Below are 19,845 nucleotides of genomic sequence, written 5' to 3' on the forward strand. Positions count from 1 at the left end.
ACACCATATCTTCTTTAGCCAGTTATCTGTTGATAGACATCTAGGTTCTTCCCATAGTTTGGCTATTGTGGATATTGCTGCTATAAACATTTGGGTGCATGTGCTCCTTTGGATCACTACATTTGTATCTTTAGGGTAAATACCCAGTAGTGTGATTGCTGGGTCATAGGGTACCTCTATTTTCAACTCTTTGAGGAAACTCCATGCTGTTTTCCAGAGTGGTTGCACCGGCTTGCATTCCCACCAACAGTGTAGAGGGTTCCCCTTTCTCCACATCCTTGCCAACATCTGTCATTTCCTGACTTGTCAATTTTAGCTATTCTGACTGGTGTGAGGTGGTATCTCATTGTGGTTTTGATTTGTATTTCCCCAATGCCGAGTGATGTGGAGCATTTTTTCATGTGTCTGTTGGCCACTGGATTTCTTCTTTGCAGAAATGTCTGTTCATGTCTTCTGCCCATTTCTTGATTGGATTATTTGTTCTTTGGGTATCGAGTTTGGCAAGTTCTTTATAGATTTTCAATACTGGCCCTTTATCTGATATGTCATTTGCGAATGTCTTCTCCCAGTCTGTCAGTTGTCTTCTGGTCTTGTTGACTGTTTCCTTTGCTGTGCAAAAGCTTTTGATCTTGATGAAGTCCCAATAGTTCATTTTTGCCCTTGCTTCCCTTGCCTTTGATGATGTTTTTAGGAAGAAGTTGCTGTGGCTGAGGTCGAAGAGGTTGCTGCCTGTGTTCTCCTCAAGGATTTTGATGGATTCCTGTCTCACATTGAGGTCTTTCACCCATTTTGACTCTGTTTTTGTGTGTGATGTTAAGAAATGGTCTAATTTCATTTTTCTGCATGTGGCTGTCTAATTTTCCCAACACCATTTGTTGAAGAGACTGTCCTTTTTCCGTTGGACATTCTTTCCTGCTTTGTTAAATATTAGTTGACCATAGAGTTGAGGGTCTATTTCTGGGCTCTCTATTCTGTTCCATTGATCTATGCGTCTGTTTTTGTGCCAGTACCATACTGCTTTGATGATGACAGCTTTGTAATAGAGTTTGAAGTCTGGAATTATGATGCCACCAACTTTGGCATTCTTTTTCAACTATCCTCTGGCTATCCATGGGTCTTTTCTGGTCCCATATAAATTTTAGGATTATTTGTTCCATTTCTTTGAAAAAAAAATGGATGGTATTTTGGGAGGGATTGCATTAAATGTGTAGATTGCTTTTAGACATTTTCACAATATTTGTTCTTCCAATCCATGAGCATGGAACATTTTTGCATTTCTTTGTGTCTTCCTCAATTTCTTTCATGAGTACTTTATAGTTTTCTGAGTACAGATTCTTTGCCTATTTGATTAGGTTTATTCATAGGTATCTTATGGTTTTTGGTGCAATTGTAAATGGGATCGACTTCTTAATTTCGCTTTGTTCTCCCTTGCTCTTGGTGTATAGACATGCAACTGATTTCTGTGCATTGATTTTATATCCTGACACTTTACTGAATTCCTGTATGAGTTAATAGCAGTTTTGGAGTGGAGTCTTTTGGGTTTTCCACATAAATTTTCATATCATCTGCAAAGGGTGAGAGTTTGATTTCTTCTTTGCTGATTCATATGCCTTTAATTTCCTTTTGTTGTCTGTTTGCCAAGGCTAGGACTTTTTTAGTACTATGTTGAATAACAGTGGTGATAGTGGACATTGCTGCTGTGTTCCTGACCTTAGTGGAAAAATTTGCAGTTTTCCCCCAGAATGATATTCACTGTGGGTTTTTCATAGATGGCTTTGATAATATTGGGTATGTATCTTCTGTCCCTACACTTTGAAGAGTTTTGATCAAGAAAGGATGCTGTACTTTGCTAAATGTTTTTTCAGCATCTATTGAGAGTATCATATGGTTCTTGTTCTTTCTTTAATTAATGTATTGTATCACATTGATTTGTGGATATTGAACCAACCTTGCAGCCCAGGAATAAATCCCACTTTGTTGTGGTGAATAATCCTGTTAATGTACTGTTGGATCCTATTGGCTAGTATTTTGGAGAGAATTTTTGCATCTGTGTTGATTGAGGATATTGGTTTGTAATTCTCCTTTTTGATGGGGTCTTTGTCTGGTTTGGGATTAAGGTAATGCTGGTCTCATAAAATGAATTTGGAAGTTTTCCTTCCATTTCTTTTTTTTTTTTAACAGTTTTAGGAGAATAGGTATAAATTCTTTTTTAAATGTTTGGTAGAATTTCCCTGGAAACCCATCTGGCCCTGGGCTCTTATTTGTTGGGAGATTTTTGATGACTGCTTCAATCTTCTTACTGGGTATGGGTCTGTTCAGGTTTTCTATTTCTTCTTGGTTCAGTTTTGGTAGTTTATATGGCTCTAGGAATGCATCCATTTCTTCCAGATTGTCAAATTTGCTGGCACATAGTTGTTCATGATATGTTCTTATAATTGTTTGTATTTCTTTGGTGCTTGTTGTGAGCTCTCCTCTTTCATTCATGATTTTATTAATTTGGGTCCTTTCTTTTTTCTTATTGATGAGTCTGGCCAGGGGTTTATCAATCTTATTAATTCTTTCAAGGAATTAGCTCCTAGTTTCGTTGATTTGTTCTACTGTTCTTTTGGTTCATTGATTTCTGCTCTGATCTTTATTATTTCTCTTCTCTTGCTGGGTTTAGACTTTTTTTGCTGGTCTTTCTTCAGCTCCTTTAGGTGTAGGACTAACTTGTGTACTTGAGACCTTTCTTGTTTCTTGAGAAAAACTTGTATCACTATATACTTTTCTCTCAGAACCACCTTTTCTGTACCCCACATATTTTGAACAGTTGTGTTTTCATTTTCATTTGTTTCCATGAATTTTTAAATTTTTCTTTAATTTCCTGGTTGACCCATTCATTCTTTAGTAGAAAACTCTTTAGCTTCCATGTATTTGAGTTCTTGCCAACTTTCTTATGGTTGAGTTCTAGCTTCAGAGTATTGTGGTCTGAAAATATGCAGGGAATGATCCCAATCTTTTGGTACTGGTTGAGACTTTATTTGTGACCCAGGATGTGATCTATTCTGGAGAATGTTCTATGTGCACTAGAGAAGAATGTGTATTCTGTTGCTTTGGGATGGAATGTTCTGAATATATCTGTGATGTCCATCTGGTCAAGTGTGTCATCTAAAGCCTTTATTTTCTTGTTGATCTTTTGCTTAGATGATCTGTCCATTTCAGTGAGGGGTTGTTAAGGTCCCCTACTATTATTGTATTATTGTTGATGTGTTTCTTTGATTTTGTTATTAATTGGTTTATATAGTTGGCTGGTCCCATTTTAGGGGCATGGATATTTAAAATTGTAGATCTTCTTGTTGGTCAGACCCTTTAAGTATGATATGGTTTCCTTCCTTAGCTCTTATTATAGTCTTGGTTTAAAATCTAATTTATCTGATATAAGGATTGCCCCCCCCCAGCCTTCTTTTGATGTCCATTAATGGTAATCTTGTAGACAGCATATCAATGGATCTTGTTTTTTTATCCATTCTGATACTCTGTGTCTTTTGATTGGGGCATTTAACCCATTTACATTCAGGGTAACTATTGAAAGATATGAATTTAGTGCCATTATAATGCCTGTAAGATGACTGTTACTGTGTATTGTCTCTGTTCCTTTCTGTTCTATTACTTTTAGGATCTCTCTTTGCTTAGAGGACCCCTTTTAATATTTCCTGTAGGGCTGGTTTGGTGTTTGCAAATTCTTTTAATTTTTGTTTGTCCTGGAAGCTTTTTATCTCTCCTGCTATTTTCAGTGACAGCCCAGCTGGATATAGTATTTTTGGCTGCATATTTGTCTCATTTATTGCTCTGAATGTATTATGCTAGTCCTTTCCGGCCTGTCAGGTCTTGGTAGTTAAGTCTGTTGCCAATCTAGTATTTCTACTGGTGTATGTTTCAGAACGCTTGTCCTGAGCTGCTTTCAGGATTTTCTCTTTGTCACTAAGACTTCTAAGTTTTACTACTAGATGACAGGGTGTGGACCTATTTTTATTGATCTTGAGGGGGTTTCCTCTGTACCTCCTGGGTTTTGTTGCTTGTTCCCTTTGCCATATTAGGGAAATTCTCTACTATAATTCAGTCCAATATGCCTTCTGCCCTTCTCTCTCTTTTGTCTTTTTCTGGGATCCCAATTATTCTAATAGTGTTTTGTCTTATAGTATCACTTATCTCTTGAATTCTGCCCTTGTGGTCCAGTAGTTGTTTGTCTCTCTCTTGCTCAGCTTCTTTATTCTCTGTCATTTGGTCTTCTATATCACTAATTCTCTCTTCTGCCTCAGTCATCCTAGCAGTAGAAGCCTCCATTTTTTTATTGTACCTCATTAATAGCTTTTTTAATTTCAACTTGGTTAGATTTTAGTTCTTTTATTTCTCCAGAAAGGGATTGTATTTCTCCAGAAAGGGATTCCCTAATACCTTCCATGTATATATGTATATATAACTGGTGAATAGAACAGAGCCACCCACTTGTTTTGGGGTGTATTCTGGTCTCTTAGAAAAAACCACCTCCCAAAATTTTAAAGAAAGAAAACATATATATGCAAAAATAATGGTAAACATAATGAATAGATGGAATATGACTGTGAAGATGAAAATTTAAAAAGATTATAAAAAGGAATTGATAAAATAATTTGGTTGGAAAAGAAAAAAAAAGAGGAGAATGTGATCAGGCTGAAGACTAGAACAAAGCCATGTGCTAGATTTAGGGTGTATTTTAATCTATTAGAAGAAATTGTACCCCAAAATTTTAAAGAAAGAAATGTATATGTGTACAAAAAAGTAAGGTTAAATACAATGAAAGGATAAAATATGACTATAACAATGAAAATTTAAAAAGATTTTTTTAAAGGTATTGATAAGATAAAATAGTTAAAAAATGTTAGAAGAAGAAAGAGGAAAAGTTAAAAATGTAGAATAAGAAAAAAATAAAATTTAAAAAATTTAATTGCAAGACTAAAGGATCATGGGGGAAAAAAGCCATGAATTCTATGCATTGCTTTCCCCTAGCTCTGGAGTTCAGCTGTTCTCCTCGATTAGCGAGCTTGGTCTTGGCTGGATGTTCTTGCTGATCTTCTGGGGAAGGGGCCTGTTGCAGCGAGTATCAACTATCTTTGCCTGAGGCTGAACTGCACTGCCCTTGCTGGGAGCCCGGCAAAGTAATCTGCTCAGGTTTGCTCTCGGGAGCTTTTGTTCCCTAATCACTTTTCATAGAGCTCTGGAGGACGGGAATGTAGATGGCGGCCTCCCATTCTCCGGTCCAGAGGAGCCAAGAGCTCAGGGCCCCACATCTCAGTGTGCCTTCAGAGAAAAGCTGTCAAACTTTCCCATCTCACTGGTCTTCAGCCACATTCCAAGCTCATCCATCTTGTGACTGAGCATTTCTGTCTCTGGCGCATGGCCCCTTTTGGAGTCTCCAAACCCAGCAGATTCCTGCTGCGCCTTCCTGTACTACTCCTCCTGGAGGAGGAAGGAGGTGTCTCTCTGGATCTGCCACTTATGGGGCCCCTGCTCGAAAAGCAGCAGCCCAAATGTGCCTCAGATCATGGTTCAAGGTTACCCTGAGCTGAGAGCTCACTCCTCCGCTCTGTCTCTATAACCAGCTTCCCCACTCCAATACCTGGCAGCTCTGTCACACTCATACACCCCTGGTCTTTCTGTGACCCCATGGGACCTGAGACCACACTGTCTCCATGAGGGCTCCATCCCCGCTTAGCCTCTGGAGTGATGTCCAGAGGAGCAGACTTCAAAAAGTTCTGATATTGTGCTCTGCTGCTTTACCACTTGCTGGGAGCCAGCCCCTCTGCAACCATGGTATATCTTCCCATTGGTTTGGATTCACTTCTCTGCATGCCTACCTTTCAGAAAGTGGTTGATTTTCTGTTCCTAGAATTGCTGCTCTTCTTCTCTTCAATCTCCTGTTGAGTTTGTAGGTGTTCAGAATGGTTTGATAAATATCTAGCTGAACTACTGGGATCTAATGATATTTCAGTGTCCTAATCCTCTGCCATCTTGCTTCCTCTCCCCTTTTGATGTATTTTTAAGAAAGGAATAATGTTTGTTACTCATCATCAGGAAAAAGGTTAAAATCTCAAAGAAGCCAATTCAGTGGCATTGTGAATGAGACATTATTTAGCTTTAGCTAGCTCTCTCAGCTCCCCGTAGAATCATTATCTGCTGGTCAGGGAACTGTGTTTTTCTTTTAAAATACAGATTTTTTTTCATTGTTCTTTAGTTCCCCTCCAGCCTTAACTGATGTATAATTGACTAGTACAATTGCAAGATATTTAATAAGTACAATGTGATGATTTGATATACATATTCATTATGAGATGATTCTCCCATATAGAGTCAATTGATGCAATAATCACCACACATATTTACCTTTTTTTGGGGGGGGGTAAATGAGAACATTTAAGTTCTACTCTCTTAGCATATTTTAATTATACAATACAGTGTTATCAACTATAGTCACCATGTTATACATGACCTTATTCAACTTATAGCTAAAAGTAAGCTTGCACCCTTTGAACAACCTCTCCCTATTTCTCCCACCTACCCAAGTCCCCTCAGGGTTCTCTCAGTTAAAGTTCAACATTTTTTTTGTTTGTTTGTTTGTTTCTGCATATAGATGATACCACATGGTATTTGTCCTTTTCTATGTGGCTTATTTTACTTAGCATAATGCTCTCTAGGTTCACCCATGTTGTTGTGAATGGCAGGATTTCCTTCTTTTTTTAATGACATGATCATGGATAAATAGTATTCCATTGTGTATATATACTACATTTTCCTTTGTCCGTTGATCCTTTTATGGACACATTGGTGGTTTCCATGTCCTGGCTGTTATGAACAAATAATGCTACTATGAACATGGGAGTACAGAAATCTCTTTGGGATAATGATTTTGTTTCCTTTGAATAAATACCTAGAAGTGGGATTGCTGGCCATATGGTAGTTATATCTTTTCATTTCTTGAGGAACCTCCATACTGTTTTCCATTGTAACTGTACCAGTTTATGTTCCCACCAACAGTGCACACTGTTTTTCATTGTTTTTGGCAGGAGAGAGCCAGGAGCTGCCTGCCTTTCCTGGTGAGTCAGTTGGCCAACATGGAACATTCGTTTCATCATATTCTCCTGCTGGAGATTAAGAGTATCACTGATGCTTTCTCCTCCATCCTGGGCCCTCAGAGCAGAGATATCTTCCGCATGAGCAACAGCTTCACCACGATTGCCAGGCTCCTTACCCAACAACTGGAAACTGCCAAGGCCAAAAGCAGCAGGTGAGCAAGAGCTCCTGTGTACATCAGGGACATGTCATAAACCTATGGAGGTATAGCACAGACAGTAGGCACTCAACCTCCCAAAGAAAACCAAACCCACTATCTCAATGCAGAATAGCTTCTGAGTAAATTATAGCATTTGCCAGAATTTTTTCTAAATTTGTGAAAACCAGAGGGAAACAAACAAAAATTTCTAAAAAGTGCACAAAATGTGACAAAGGAATAAGAATATAGTACAAATAATGCTTATATCACTCATTTAGTCAAGAAGTATTTAGCAATTGCTTGCTCTTACCAGGAATTCTGCTAGAAGCTAGACATATAGAGAGAGAGAAAATATATTCCTTGTACCCATAGATATCACTGTCTAGTAGAGGAAATAAATATTTAAGTGGTAACTAGAGAATAGTGGGAAGGTCATGCTTAATCAAGACGTGGTCATGGAGTATGGGGACACAAGGATAGGGATATCTACTTCAGCATGGAATGAAGAGAAATAGAAAACTTAGGTCAGGGAAGGCTTCCCAGAAGAGATGATATTTTGAACCAAGTCCTAAAAGATGACCAGATTGCACCAGGCTGTCTTTTGGGCGGCACGTGAAAGAGCACAACACTTTCTAGAAACAGAAGTCATTTTGTATGGGTAGGGTATGTGTTAGGAGGGTAACATTAGGTAATGCAAATGAAGTGGTAGGCAGAGACTGCAGGATGGTGGGCTTGACACCTTCCTAAGGAGTTTGAATTTTACTCTGTAGGCTAAAAAGTATTGTGGGGTTTTATACATGGCAGGATATTATCAGAATCCATGTTTCAGGAAGGACAGAAGAGTGTCCATGGGAAATTATTGAAAATTGTGATGAATGAACCGCCAGTGATATGGGTGTAAAGAAAACAGAATTCCTGGGGTTGAAGAGAGAGAGTAGATACAATGCATCAAACTGGCCAAAGTTTGTGGGAAAATTTTTGGAAAAAAATTAAGATCATGTACGATTAAAGGAGGTGTTATATTTTATTTTGCTATATTTTGAATAGGGAAGCACTTGGAAAGTTTTATAATCCTTAGAAGTTAAAAAACAGTTTCCAACATGTACTCTTATTTGATCCTCATGACTGCTCCACAAGGTAAGAAAAGCAGATATCATTCCTATTTTACAAAAGAAAAAATACTTCTATTTTTGAGGTGAGAGGTGTTAAATGTCTTCCCAAGGTTAAACAGTGACTAGGTGATAGAGGACAGACTCAGACCTTATCTTCACACCATGGACTGGAGAGTATTCGGTTCTAGAACAGGGCCAGGGCTCATTGGAGACCAATGTCAAATTTTGTGAGTTTTGGGGATATCAAATGATGCATATCATTTCCAGTGTGAATTAAGGAGTCCAAAAACATAAGAAGTGAGTAGTTAATCATCAGGGTCACTTTACGCCCACTTTGGCACAGTCTTGTGGTTCCAAGAGACCTAAGACACCATCCCTTCCCTCAAAGGATTCACAGTCAGGTATGCGACAGGATTTTGGTAGAAGTGCATACAACAGGCTGTGGAGCATGAGAGATGTACTGACTAACAGCCAGGAAATTATAGAATGTTTTAGAGAGAAGGTGAAATTTAACTTCAGTCCATATTTATTGAGCAGCTTCACGGGCCAGGCATTTCTCTAGGTACTAGATGAAGTTGCACAGGATGAATGAGAGTTTTTCAGAAAAGGGTAGAAAGTATATTTTAAATACAGGGAACAGCATGGGCAAAGTTAGAGGTTTAAGAGTGTGTGACCCAAACTAAGGAAAAGCCATTGATTCATTGTGGTTGGAGCAAGTACATCAGGTAAGGGTGGGAGAGTAAGCTGAAATGTCAGGTGAAACAGATTATCAGAAGCTTTTACATGCTGTGTCAAGAAGCGAGGCGTTCATCCCTTCAGCAATGGAGGCTTGGAAAGGTTTTAATCCAGAGAATGATCACAGCTCCTAACAGAGTAATTAGCAGATAGGCACTTGATAAATGTCTATTCCCTGTAGGACCAGGGAAATGAGGAAGCGGCTAAAGCTGTGGAACACTGAATGGATTTGGCTGGAGCAGCAAGATGGCTAGAGAGTGACCAGGATGGGATCACTGGAACCTTAATAAACAGGCTCTTTCAGCTCTGAGGGGAGCCTGAACTAAAGTGGTAGTGGAGGACCTAAGAAGGCAGGGAGTAACCTGGTGATTCACAGACCTGTACCCCTGGGGATAAAAATATATGTTTATAAAAAATAAAAAATTAAAAAAAAAAGAAGGCAGGGAGTATCATTATAATGAGGAGAGCAGAATTATGAGGAACTGATTACTAACAAGAGGTAGGGCAAGGAGAAGGGGAAGATTATGGATAAAGCTCAGAGATACATAGTTTGAGGGACTGCATACTCATGGAAGATGAGGCTAACAACCATGAAAAGAGGAGCAGGAGGGAAGCCCAAATGGAAGGATCTCTTAGTCCACTCTACACAGAGAGTATTATCTGACCAAAAGGGTCATCAAAGTCAGCAATAGCTATTCATCCAAAAAAGACTGCTTTCTTCTAAGTGCCCTTTTGCCCTCAAAGCCATAGTTTTGATCTGTTGTTGGCTGGTTCAATACATAAATGCCTACAAACCAGGGTTTCTAATCTTGGTACTATTGAAATTTAGGCTCATTAATCCTTGGTTATGGGGTTGTCCTGTGCCTTATATAATATCTGCCGGTATCCCTGGACTCTACCCAGTAGATGCTGGTAGGAGTCCTCCCCCTCAGCTGTGGCAACCAAAAATGTATCCAGACATTGCTAAGTGTCCCCTGAGAAACAAAAATTGCTTACACTTGAGAACTGCTCTTATATATATATATATATTCTATTCAAAAATAGTATTTTTACAGACCCATGACTGGCCTAGCAACAGCCTAAACACAGCGGTATCCAAGAAATCAAAGGCCAGCATCATGAAGGGGTGATTTGTCATTTGTATGCAAGCACAAAGTCACTGTTGGCCAATTTTCATGATGATGTGGTTTTAGAAATTTGGTTTAGATCCTGGAGACATTTTGAATTCTGTGCATAGCCAGCCTGCTTATTTCTTCATCCAGTGATGAGCGATGTGTATATCAGATGTGAAAGCTTAGGCACACATTCTGGCCAGTGTTCTATATGCTCTCTATTGCCTCTGCAAATTCAAAGTTGCAAGAAGCTAGTTGGCATCTGCAAGAGTATATATGTGAAAAATATTGACATAAAGGAAAAACACGTTACACAAGGGTGTGACCTTGGGCATTCTAACAAGAAAATTCATCCTTAATAAGTAGGCCCAACCCAGTTAGCAATAAAAAATTCCCCCATGAAAAGAAGATTTTAAGATACACACACACGCATATATATAGCAGATTTTAATCTGCTAATGTAATATATACATTAGATTTTACTATTAAAATATGAATCTGTAGGTATGAGAATGCATTTAAGTTTCTCCTCCTTTTATTATTTTTCTGGGGGAAAAACACACAGAGAGAAATTAAATGCAAAGAAATAAAAATGTCACCACTCATCCCATGTACCACCACCACCACCATCCCCACTGCCTCTACTTTTCTCGATTCAAAATACTCACTTTGCCAGTGTTCAACACTCACTATCAATCTCCTTCTAATTGATGTAATTATTCAGTGGGAACCTCAAAACGCTGGTGTGGACAGCCAGCCTTTTATATTAGCTGCTCATCCTCTATGGGATGGTTGCTAAGGCTTCTCTCCCAACATCTTTTTCCTGAATAGATTTCACTGTGACCACTTAGCTTTAGTAATTTTAATCTGTGTCCCCAAAGAAGAAGTGTCTACACTTTTGTCTCAAGCACCCAGCAAAGTGTGATCCTTACAATTGAAGGGGAAATGAATAAGTGAGGAGAGTTTGAAAGAAAATAAAAGATGATAATATTCAAAACAGATGTCATCTAATTTACAAATCTGACACATAGCCCAGCAGGCCAGATTTTAGACTTCAGGCCAAAAATACAAGATTATCAGAAGAAAAACAATTAGCATCCTAGGGAGAATGAAAAACTGAAGCAGACAGGAGCCTTCTTTGTGCCAAGTCATTCTGAATTAATTGGGTGAGTTTTATTAGTTGCACTAGGTAACACACTTGCACTTTTCTTATTTGCATGTTTTAGAGAGAACATTTATATCTAAACAATAAACCAACAGGAGCTAAACAACAGGAGAGCCAAGCAAAGCATTTAGATTTTGAAACTAATTCTGGGGAAGCAAAAAGAGGTAACAGCAATTACGGATTAAAAAGGAAAGTGACAAGATAAGAGAAAGGATTTAAACCTTTCAGAATCTTGGGAGCCCTGGGTAGCCTTCTGGGCAGCCACTAACCATTGAACCTTATGCCAGCCAGGACCCAGGGGATGCGTAGAAGGAGAGTGTGAGCTCCTGGCAACTGTGTGCCGGCCGAGCATTCAGGTGGTCATTGGACTAGAAGACACCTTTGCCCAGTGCATGTGGTTCCAGGGAGACTGCTCTAATCAGGCACCAACAGATTTGGGGACAAGTTGTCTTAGTAGGTGGCACAAGTTGTCACAAGTTGTCTTAGTAGGTGGTTAGGCTCAGGCACCAGTCGGGGATGGAAACTTGGAGGGATGGAAATTATGAAAAGAAACAGGGGTTGGCAGGGGGTCAATAGGCAAAATGAGCAAAGACAGGATGAAAGGATGGCAGTGGGAAAAGACCTAGGGAAAGCAGAGGACAAGGAGGAAGGGCACCTGCACACAGCCCCAAATCCCTGGCCTGGGTGGGGTGTGTGTGTGTGTGTGTGTGTGTGTCAGGGGATTTACAATTCCCTCCAATCCAGTTTTCAAACCCTAGCCAAAGCCTTCAAGTTGGGGAGGGAAAAGAGCTGCTTATAAGAAAAGTTTTAATGTGAAGCATGTGGCTAAAGCTTTCCCAGACCTCTGGCTTGGTTCAGTGGGTGGTATGTTGTTTTGTTGTTTGGGTGGTAATGATGGCAGTAGTGGTGAGATTTTTTTTTTTTAAGATTTTATTTATTATTGGACAGAGAGAGAGTTCACAAGGAGGCAGAGAGGCAGGCAGAGAGAGAGGAGGAAGCAGGCTCCCCGCTAAGCAGAAAGCCTGATGCGGGGCTCGATCCCAGCACCCTGGGATCATGACCTGAGCCGAAGGCAGAGGCTTTAACCCACTGAGCCACCCAGGCACCCCAGTAGTGGTGAGATTTTGTGTTGATTCTTTGTTTTTAAGAATCAAGTCCAGGGGTTAGGGGGAGGGGGAATGAAAGGTAAATTATGGCCAAAACAAAAGTATAAATCTGATTTTGATATAAATAGAAAGAGATGACACAATGGAGAGAAGGCAAAAAAAAAATAAAAAATAAAAAATAAAAACAAACAAAAAAAACCAAAAACAACCACAACAGTGTGTCAGGGAGAATGAAGAGAAAACAGAATAAGGAGATGATGTCCTTAAGGAATGACTCCAGGAAATCTATCCTTCTTGGCGTGTCCCCAGAGTTTTGGTTTATCCTAAATTTCATGCAATAAACATCAAAGAAATGGATTACAGGGAAAAACCAGGGATTTGAGTCGGCGCGTGGCCTGAATGTGTAACCAAGCAACATGGCCTGCAAAGACTCTTTTCAAAATGTGAGACCTTTTGCTACCTGTGTTCCAGAGTTCCCATCTTGATACCCTGGGGATCACGTCAGAGCCTAGGTGTACTACACAGTCCCTGAAGGCATTGCTCAAGAGGTTGAGAGTGGTGGCTTTTTACTGGGTCCACAACGGAAATCGCAGAGAGCAGGGACCAGGTTCTTTCCAACTTTGCAAAAGAGGATGTTATCCTTAGGTCTGACCATGCCTTTAACTAGCTCCTACCACATGACAGATTTTGTGCTAAGGGCTTTCAACTATGTTATACTGTTTAATCCTCACAACCGCAAAGTGGTATATATTAGGATGACAGAGGCTTCCCGTTCAAGTGTAATGGAGTGAATCTTGTGGGCAGGCGAAAATACAGGAGCGAACTCTATCCAATTCTTACTCCCCTCTAGGTCCTTGGTAGCTCTTGCAGGGGCAATAGTGCAAATGCCCAGACATCAGCTCATAGAATTTCCTGCCATAGTCCAGTAGATCTCAAGTGTCAGCGTGGATGAGATTTATAGTGCTCACAGTACTTCATGGATAATTCAGAAAAACGTTAAAGGATTGTCAAGGGTGACTTTTGCCTACTCCTCCCTAAAGTGATACTTCCCTAACCTTTATCATTATCTTCCAGAATGCCCACTTCCTCCCTCCTTTCCCTTTGAAGGTTTCCCTTCTCTAAGACTCCATTTTGGTACCACTTCCCCAGGAGGTGTTCCCCACCCATCCCTGCCCACTCTGACCTTCTCTCCTCTGAGCCACTACAGTTCATACCGCCATTCCACACCCCTGCACCCAAGGTCGCGCCCTGAAGTGTTAGCTATCTTTCTGTGGGCCCCTTCAGTCTCCCCCCCATACCTGAGAGAGCTAATATTCACAGCCTGTGCTCTATAGAAGGAAAACAGAGTCTTAAAAATGCTTATAAGAGTTCCTACCTTTTTTAGGCAAGACATGTTTTTACAAAGAGAAATTGATTCTTTGAGAGCAACAGTTGGCTCAGGGAATATGAGGAGGTTCAGGATCATAATTAAAAACATCTGATATTCTGGTCAGCATTGCCCCCTGCTTAGGAAAAGCTGAATGTAATTTCACCCCACCAAGGTAACCAGAGTTTTAATTAAAAAACAGTATATCTTTTCAATCTAGAGAGTTCTACACTGGCCATTGTCTAAAAAATGGATTTTAACAGCTATTTGTGGCAGTAGCTGTGGCTGTTTTGCTCCATGCATAGGGAAGGAAGGGCTTTGGGGTTTTTCGCCCCTCTTCTCACCGAGGAGATTAAGTCTGACATGTGGTACCATTTATGTTCCATGTGTTGTTCATTTACTCCACCATTTGTCCTTCCTTAAAGCAGCATTTATGGTGATGTGAAGGTCCGTAAAGGTATTTCAGGAATTCGTTTATCAGCAAGAGATGGAGGTGGGAGACATCATTATCAGCTTTGGAGACAATGAAGCAGGCCCAAGGAGGGTGAGGCCCCAGAGGGGCTGGCTCTGAAAGTGTGGACAAAGAGAGGTGGAGATGGGAGGTGGGGCAGCCCTGCTAAGGAGTGGGAGCCTGGGCAATTGCAGCTTAGGCAGGGGATCCTGGCCTGTAACACAGAAGTGTTTAAAAACACAAGATACACCAAAAAGGGAAAGAGCTTTTCATCAAGCTCCTATGGCTTGGCTTCCTATTTCAAACAAGACAGGAAACACCAAAGCTTTAGCCTGGAGAAAAGGAAAAAGTGCACTTGTGGAAGAAAAAGTGGGAAGGACTTGACCCTCTATAGCCTCTTATAGGAGAGGTAACCCTCTCCAGCTCCTTTTTGGGATCAACCAAAATTGAACTCTGAGTTTGCTATTCACATCCCATTTCCTGAGTTTTGAACACCTTTTCAGTTTTGGTTATAGGGGATGCCAAAATTCATTTTTCAGATCCCTGTGAAGGGTTTGTTCAATGATTATATGTCAACTCTGTTCTGGTGTCTACTCCCATAGAATGTTACTCAGAGATGTGAGGGTACAATGACTTCTGTTGGGGACTGCATTATCACCAATGCCGTTATATGTATTATTTACCCCTGGGGTAGATTCAGATGCAGCCTGAACCAAACAGCTCCACTGAGGCAGTGGGAGAGCGATGTCACATGGGTGTGCTCTGGAGAAAGATACTTCCGGCTGGGTTTACTTGTCGACCTTCAGTAAGTTCCTGAACTCCTCTGTGCCTAAACTGCTCCATCTGTAAACGGAGACAGTAATAGGACTTGCCTCACTGGATTATGTAAGAAGTCATACGTGCAGCGAACTTGAATGGTGAGCGGCTCATTCATAGAAAGCCCTCACTAAGTATTAACTGTTAGCGTTAATACTCCGTTCCAAGTGGGCATTATCGTAGGTGATTTCCCTTAGCATGTCCGTTATGTCAGAGCTACTGAAACCGTAGCTCATGAACCAACACCAGTCTGCAAACTATTCCTTACTAACCTGTGACAAGGTTACTACAGAGATTGAAGATAAGAGTTTAGAACTTTTACAGCAATATGACATTGGTGCAACCTCCAATGCGTGATCAGCGGGCTTATACTCTGTATGTCTTTGTTTTCTTCCTTTTATTTCTCTGATGATTTATTTTTATTGTATTTCACAAAAATATTGGTCTGTGACATCTGAAAATTAAATTATCAAACAGCTTGTTCTGTGCCACAGGTAGTTTGAGAATCACTGCTTTAGATCTTCAATGCAGCTGAACCCAGGCAAGCTTAGAACTCTCTTCAGTTACTGGTATTTTGCTCTCCCAACCTTCCTTTGGGACCTAAAGAAAGAGCTTTAATAAATGAGAGAGAGTGAACACAACACTTCAGCCATGGCGGAGATCAACTATTGTGGGAAAAATAGTTCTTAATGGTATTCAGTTTTACCACGAGGCAAAAGGTGGATTTTGTATTAGGGTGAAGGCTGTTGGCTAGACTTGGCTATAGGCAAATGCTGAATTCTAGGTAGACAGTGTTTGAATCACAGCATTTTGTGTAGTGTTCTGTCCCCCGCTCAGTCAGTAGTGTGTTTTGACTGACTGTATCGCCCCATTTCTAGGTAGCTATCCATTTCAACCAATTAAAAATGGGATAAGAGATCATATTTGTGGTGGAACCTCTGAGAGGGTGTATCAAAAAGGACTACTTAGTCATTTTCCTGTTCTTCCAGGAAGAAAGCTGGCAAGCTTGTCAAAAGCTGGCAAGTGACAGTGTCTCCACTTTTTTCCTCTGCAGGCCCCATGATTCCGTTTTCATGGTAGATGCCCTCACTTCAACCCCATTATCCACTTACATCCCCAAGACAGCAATGTTACCCTAGAAAAAGAGGAGCATGTCGTTTTTACAGTTCTTACTCCTGATTCAAAGTGTTGTAGTGATATTACCTCTTCACATCTTTATGTTCCTTTATAGTTGACAAAGTGCTCTTGTACCTTGTGTCACATCCAGATGACAATGTGTTAGGACCCAGCAGCCTTCTGTTAAGGCTGGCCTGCCCACTCTAGTCCTGGGAATCCTGACTAAAGACTTAGGGCACATCTGAACCTCACACAATGGCCAAACTGACAAGGTACATTTACCTTAGAATCGATAAAGACCTTTAGCGGCTTGAGGAAGACAAAGCTATGAGATGGGAACCACATGCAGTTTACCACACACCAACTCCAAGTAATGCATGGGTTAAGTCTCACCTCGCTGCAGAATTAGTGAAACCCTTCTCAGCATTTTCAAGGGGAATGCCCGGATCCTGGTCTCATTCAGATTCTGTTCTTTCATTGTCTGGGCCATTTGCTTCTCAGACTTTAATGTGCCAGTGGGGTAACCGGGGATTGTGTTAAAATGCACATTCTGATTCAGTGGGTCTGGAGTGTCTCTTGAATTTCTGCCTCTCCACAACTTGCAAGGTGATACTGACACTGCTGGCCCTGTGAGCCCACTTTGAGGGCAGGGGCTTTGCGCTTTTTGCTCATCCTTTTTCCATATTCCATTCTCTCTCCTGTGGGCTGAATGAAAAGTAAGCAATTGGCTGAGCATCTGTGTTAGAACAGTCACTTCCTCATATCAGGGCTTTCAATTTTTCTTCTAACTGCAAGGAATCCTCTGTCTACAATTGCTCAGAATTTATGCTTACTATACAGAGTTGTTGTTGTTGTTTTTAACCAACTATTTCTGCATCCCAGTAGCAAGGTTCACTATCTTTTTGTCCATACTCTTTAAGATGCTGTGGGAGTAAGAGCATTGTATGGTCCCCCCAGCTGTGAGCAAGAGAAGCTCATCTTCCAGGTTTGGTATCACCTACACAAGCCACCTTCTTTTGGTGTCACATGTCCACACAGCCTAGCAGCCACCCAGGGTTTTGCCATTTGACTTTTTCATGCCCATTCTGTGTGTGCTACACTGTCAAATCCATCATATAATGCTTTCAACAATCTGATGGTACTCTATCATTAACCCCATTTTTATAGGACAAAAATGAGACTTAGAGTTATAAAGGGATTGACCACATCACAAATAAACAGGAAATTGGAGTCATAAACCTTCCGGTAAGACTATGTTCAGTTCATTTCCCCACAACCATCTCTTTTTGAGAACACTTTAAAAATATCTTGTGTGAATGAAATAAACCATAGAGTTGTTTCATTTGAGGCAAAGTTGTACTAGTGGAGTGACTGGACCCCATATAACCGGGCATCTCCTGGCCTCTGGTCTTACCCATGAAGCAGGTCAGAAGCAGACTAGACCAGACTTATCATTGTCCTTTCCCGTAGTATTGGAGTGTGGCTGTTCCAGCACTGTTTACTTCTTACAGTCCCAGAACAGAAGAGCACTGTGGAGCTGGGGGATCCTCTGTCATTCTTATGATGACTGATGAGCCAAGAAATTGCTAAAGAGGAAGGAACACAACATCCTAAGAATTTAGGACTCCATTGTGGATTTGATCCCTCGTGCTCTCCTACTTCTCTGCTAACAAACTGAACTTTGCAGGAGTACATATTCTGGACATGGGATCATAAGCCAAGATCATCAAACTTTAACTAATATTATTTTTCTTTGACCTAAGGAGCCAGGAGGAGAGGCTGCCAGTCTCTCCACCCCTGCAGGCTTCATAGTATCATCTTTAGTAAGCTTAGTGAGAGCAGTGAGCTAGCTGCCCAAGGGCTAATTTGTTTCCAAAGGGAGTCATGCTCACACCAGAGGGAGGTAATTTGGCCTCCCCCTGAGTATCCCTAGAGGTACTTTTAAAAACTTTACTTTGGCAAAAAGACTAGAAACTGTTCAGACTGGAAATCATCTGAGCCTCTTAAATGTGGCATGTTGAGTTAAAGCCAAGTTAATATTTCGGGGATTATAGAACTCTGACAAAGATTTCTGTAAAATTACCTCTGGAGTTAAAAGTGACAAATGGAAGAGAAATAACAACCCCTTGCATGAGCCCAACCCACTGGCCCCTACCTCCACCCCCAACAAGTAAACACACTCAGGACCCATGGCTCCATCCACGCTTTTGCATTTGTAAAGCATTTCCATGCTCTCCAAGGAAAAAAGAGTTTACCTCAAAAAAAGATTTTGGTCCTGAACAAATTCTCTCCTGTCTTTTTAGACCAAATTTAAAATCTAGGAAAAGTGAAGGAGCATGAATGTTTACTATAAACTTAAACTTCTGTCTACTGTTTCCTGACCTTCCAACCTATTGGAACCAAAATGTGTCCTAACTCCCTGCCAGCAAAATTCTATAACAAGACCCAGGTGGTTCGATGACCAGTGACAAAAAGTTCTCTTTGGTCCATCTTGTGGCTCTTTCTGCCTTGGTGACTCTTCATGACCACCCCTGGCCCCTGACTTCTAAGTTAATGAAGCTTTAAATCATGAAAACAAGGAAGATTGTGTATAAAAGGAAGTCTTTGTGGCGAGAATTCTACTTCTCAGTAATGCTCATTAACCTCATATATAGCGATCACTTCTCTGGCCCAGATATTTTATTGTCATTTCTTCACTCTTCCTATTTGACCTTTTGCAAATCCCTCATTTTACTCCTACTTTTGCTCTCTGCTTCTCTACATTTGATATTTTCCAAATGATACCACCCCACCCTCTACCCCTTATAAGCCAGAAGAAGTGGCCAGTGCCTCATGGCCATCTAGTAGAACTCAGGAGGTTTGGGGGACCCAGAGGGTAGGCTGGCTTAGTAAACCAAGGTGATCTGTATTCATTTAATCAACAAACACTTCAGGTACCTATGTGTGTCAAGCAGTGTGCCAGATCCAAGGAAACAAAGATGATCAGTACAGGTCCCTGCCCACCCAGCAGCAGGGATTTACCCCAGACAGATTTAACAAATAGAAGTACAGGACACCCAATTGAACTTCAGATAAAGAACAAATAATTTTTTGGTATAATCATTTTAGTCTAGTATTATACACTTTTAGTATATCCCACTAGGGGTATACTCACACCAAAAAAATTAGGTTGTTGATCTGAAATTCAAATTTTATTGGGTATCCTGTATTTTACAGGCAACCCTACCCTAAAAATACCTACCTGACTTGCCCCTCTTGTGGTGAGTAAATGTATAGGGATAACCCATAACTTCTCTCATGCCCAAGTCCCCTCCGAGGGATGTTACAAGGCAACCTAAGAATGAAAGAAGGCGTGCCCCCAACTACAAGAGGTCTGACTGCTGGCTTCATAGCCAACACCTGGTAACTAGAGACAGGGGCAGAGAAAGGGAGCTGACTGTCCTCTCCTAAAGTCTGTTGCCATGGTGCTCTCCAGGGGACATTAATTCCCTCCAGGATATGGAATATTGGTCTGCCTGTGTCCAGACCACTGATGTGTTCTCTACATGTTAACATAAGACAGACAAGGCTGATGAAGTTTC

At 40.7% G+C, this 19,845-nt stretch overlaps 1 protein-coding gene across 11 annotated transcripts in view; it reads left to right on the plus strand.

Annotated features, from left to right (window-relative positions):
- Positions 1–19,845, plus strand: part of VEPH1 (ventricular zone expressed PH domain containing 1) — a 254,356-nt gene that overhangs the window by 110,003 nt on the left and 124,508 nt on the right. For 10 of the 11 annotated variants that reach the window (XR_004285805.1, XM_032343551.1, XM_032343560.1 and 7 more), the window contains exon 7: positions 7,080–7,300. Coding sequence is in view for 10 of the 11 variants with exons in the window: in XM_032343551.1 (XP_032199442.1) it covers positions 7,080–7,300 (221 nt within the window). In the remaining variant the exon portion in view is untranslated. The remainder of the gene's footprint in view (positions 1–7,079; positions 7,301–19,845) is intronic. The other variant, XM_032343577.1, reaches the window with a different exon arrangement.

Source organism: Mustela erminea, chromosome 1 (genome assembly GCF_009829155.1).
Source record: "Mustela erminea isolate mMusErm1 chromosome 1, mMusErm1.Pri, whole genome shotgun sequence".
In the NCBI taxonomy this organism is placed as follows: domain Eukaryota; kingdom Metazoa; phylum Chordata; class Mammalia; order Carnivora; family Mustelidae; genus Mustela; species Mustela erminea.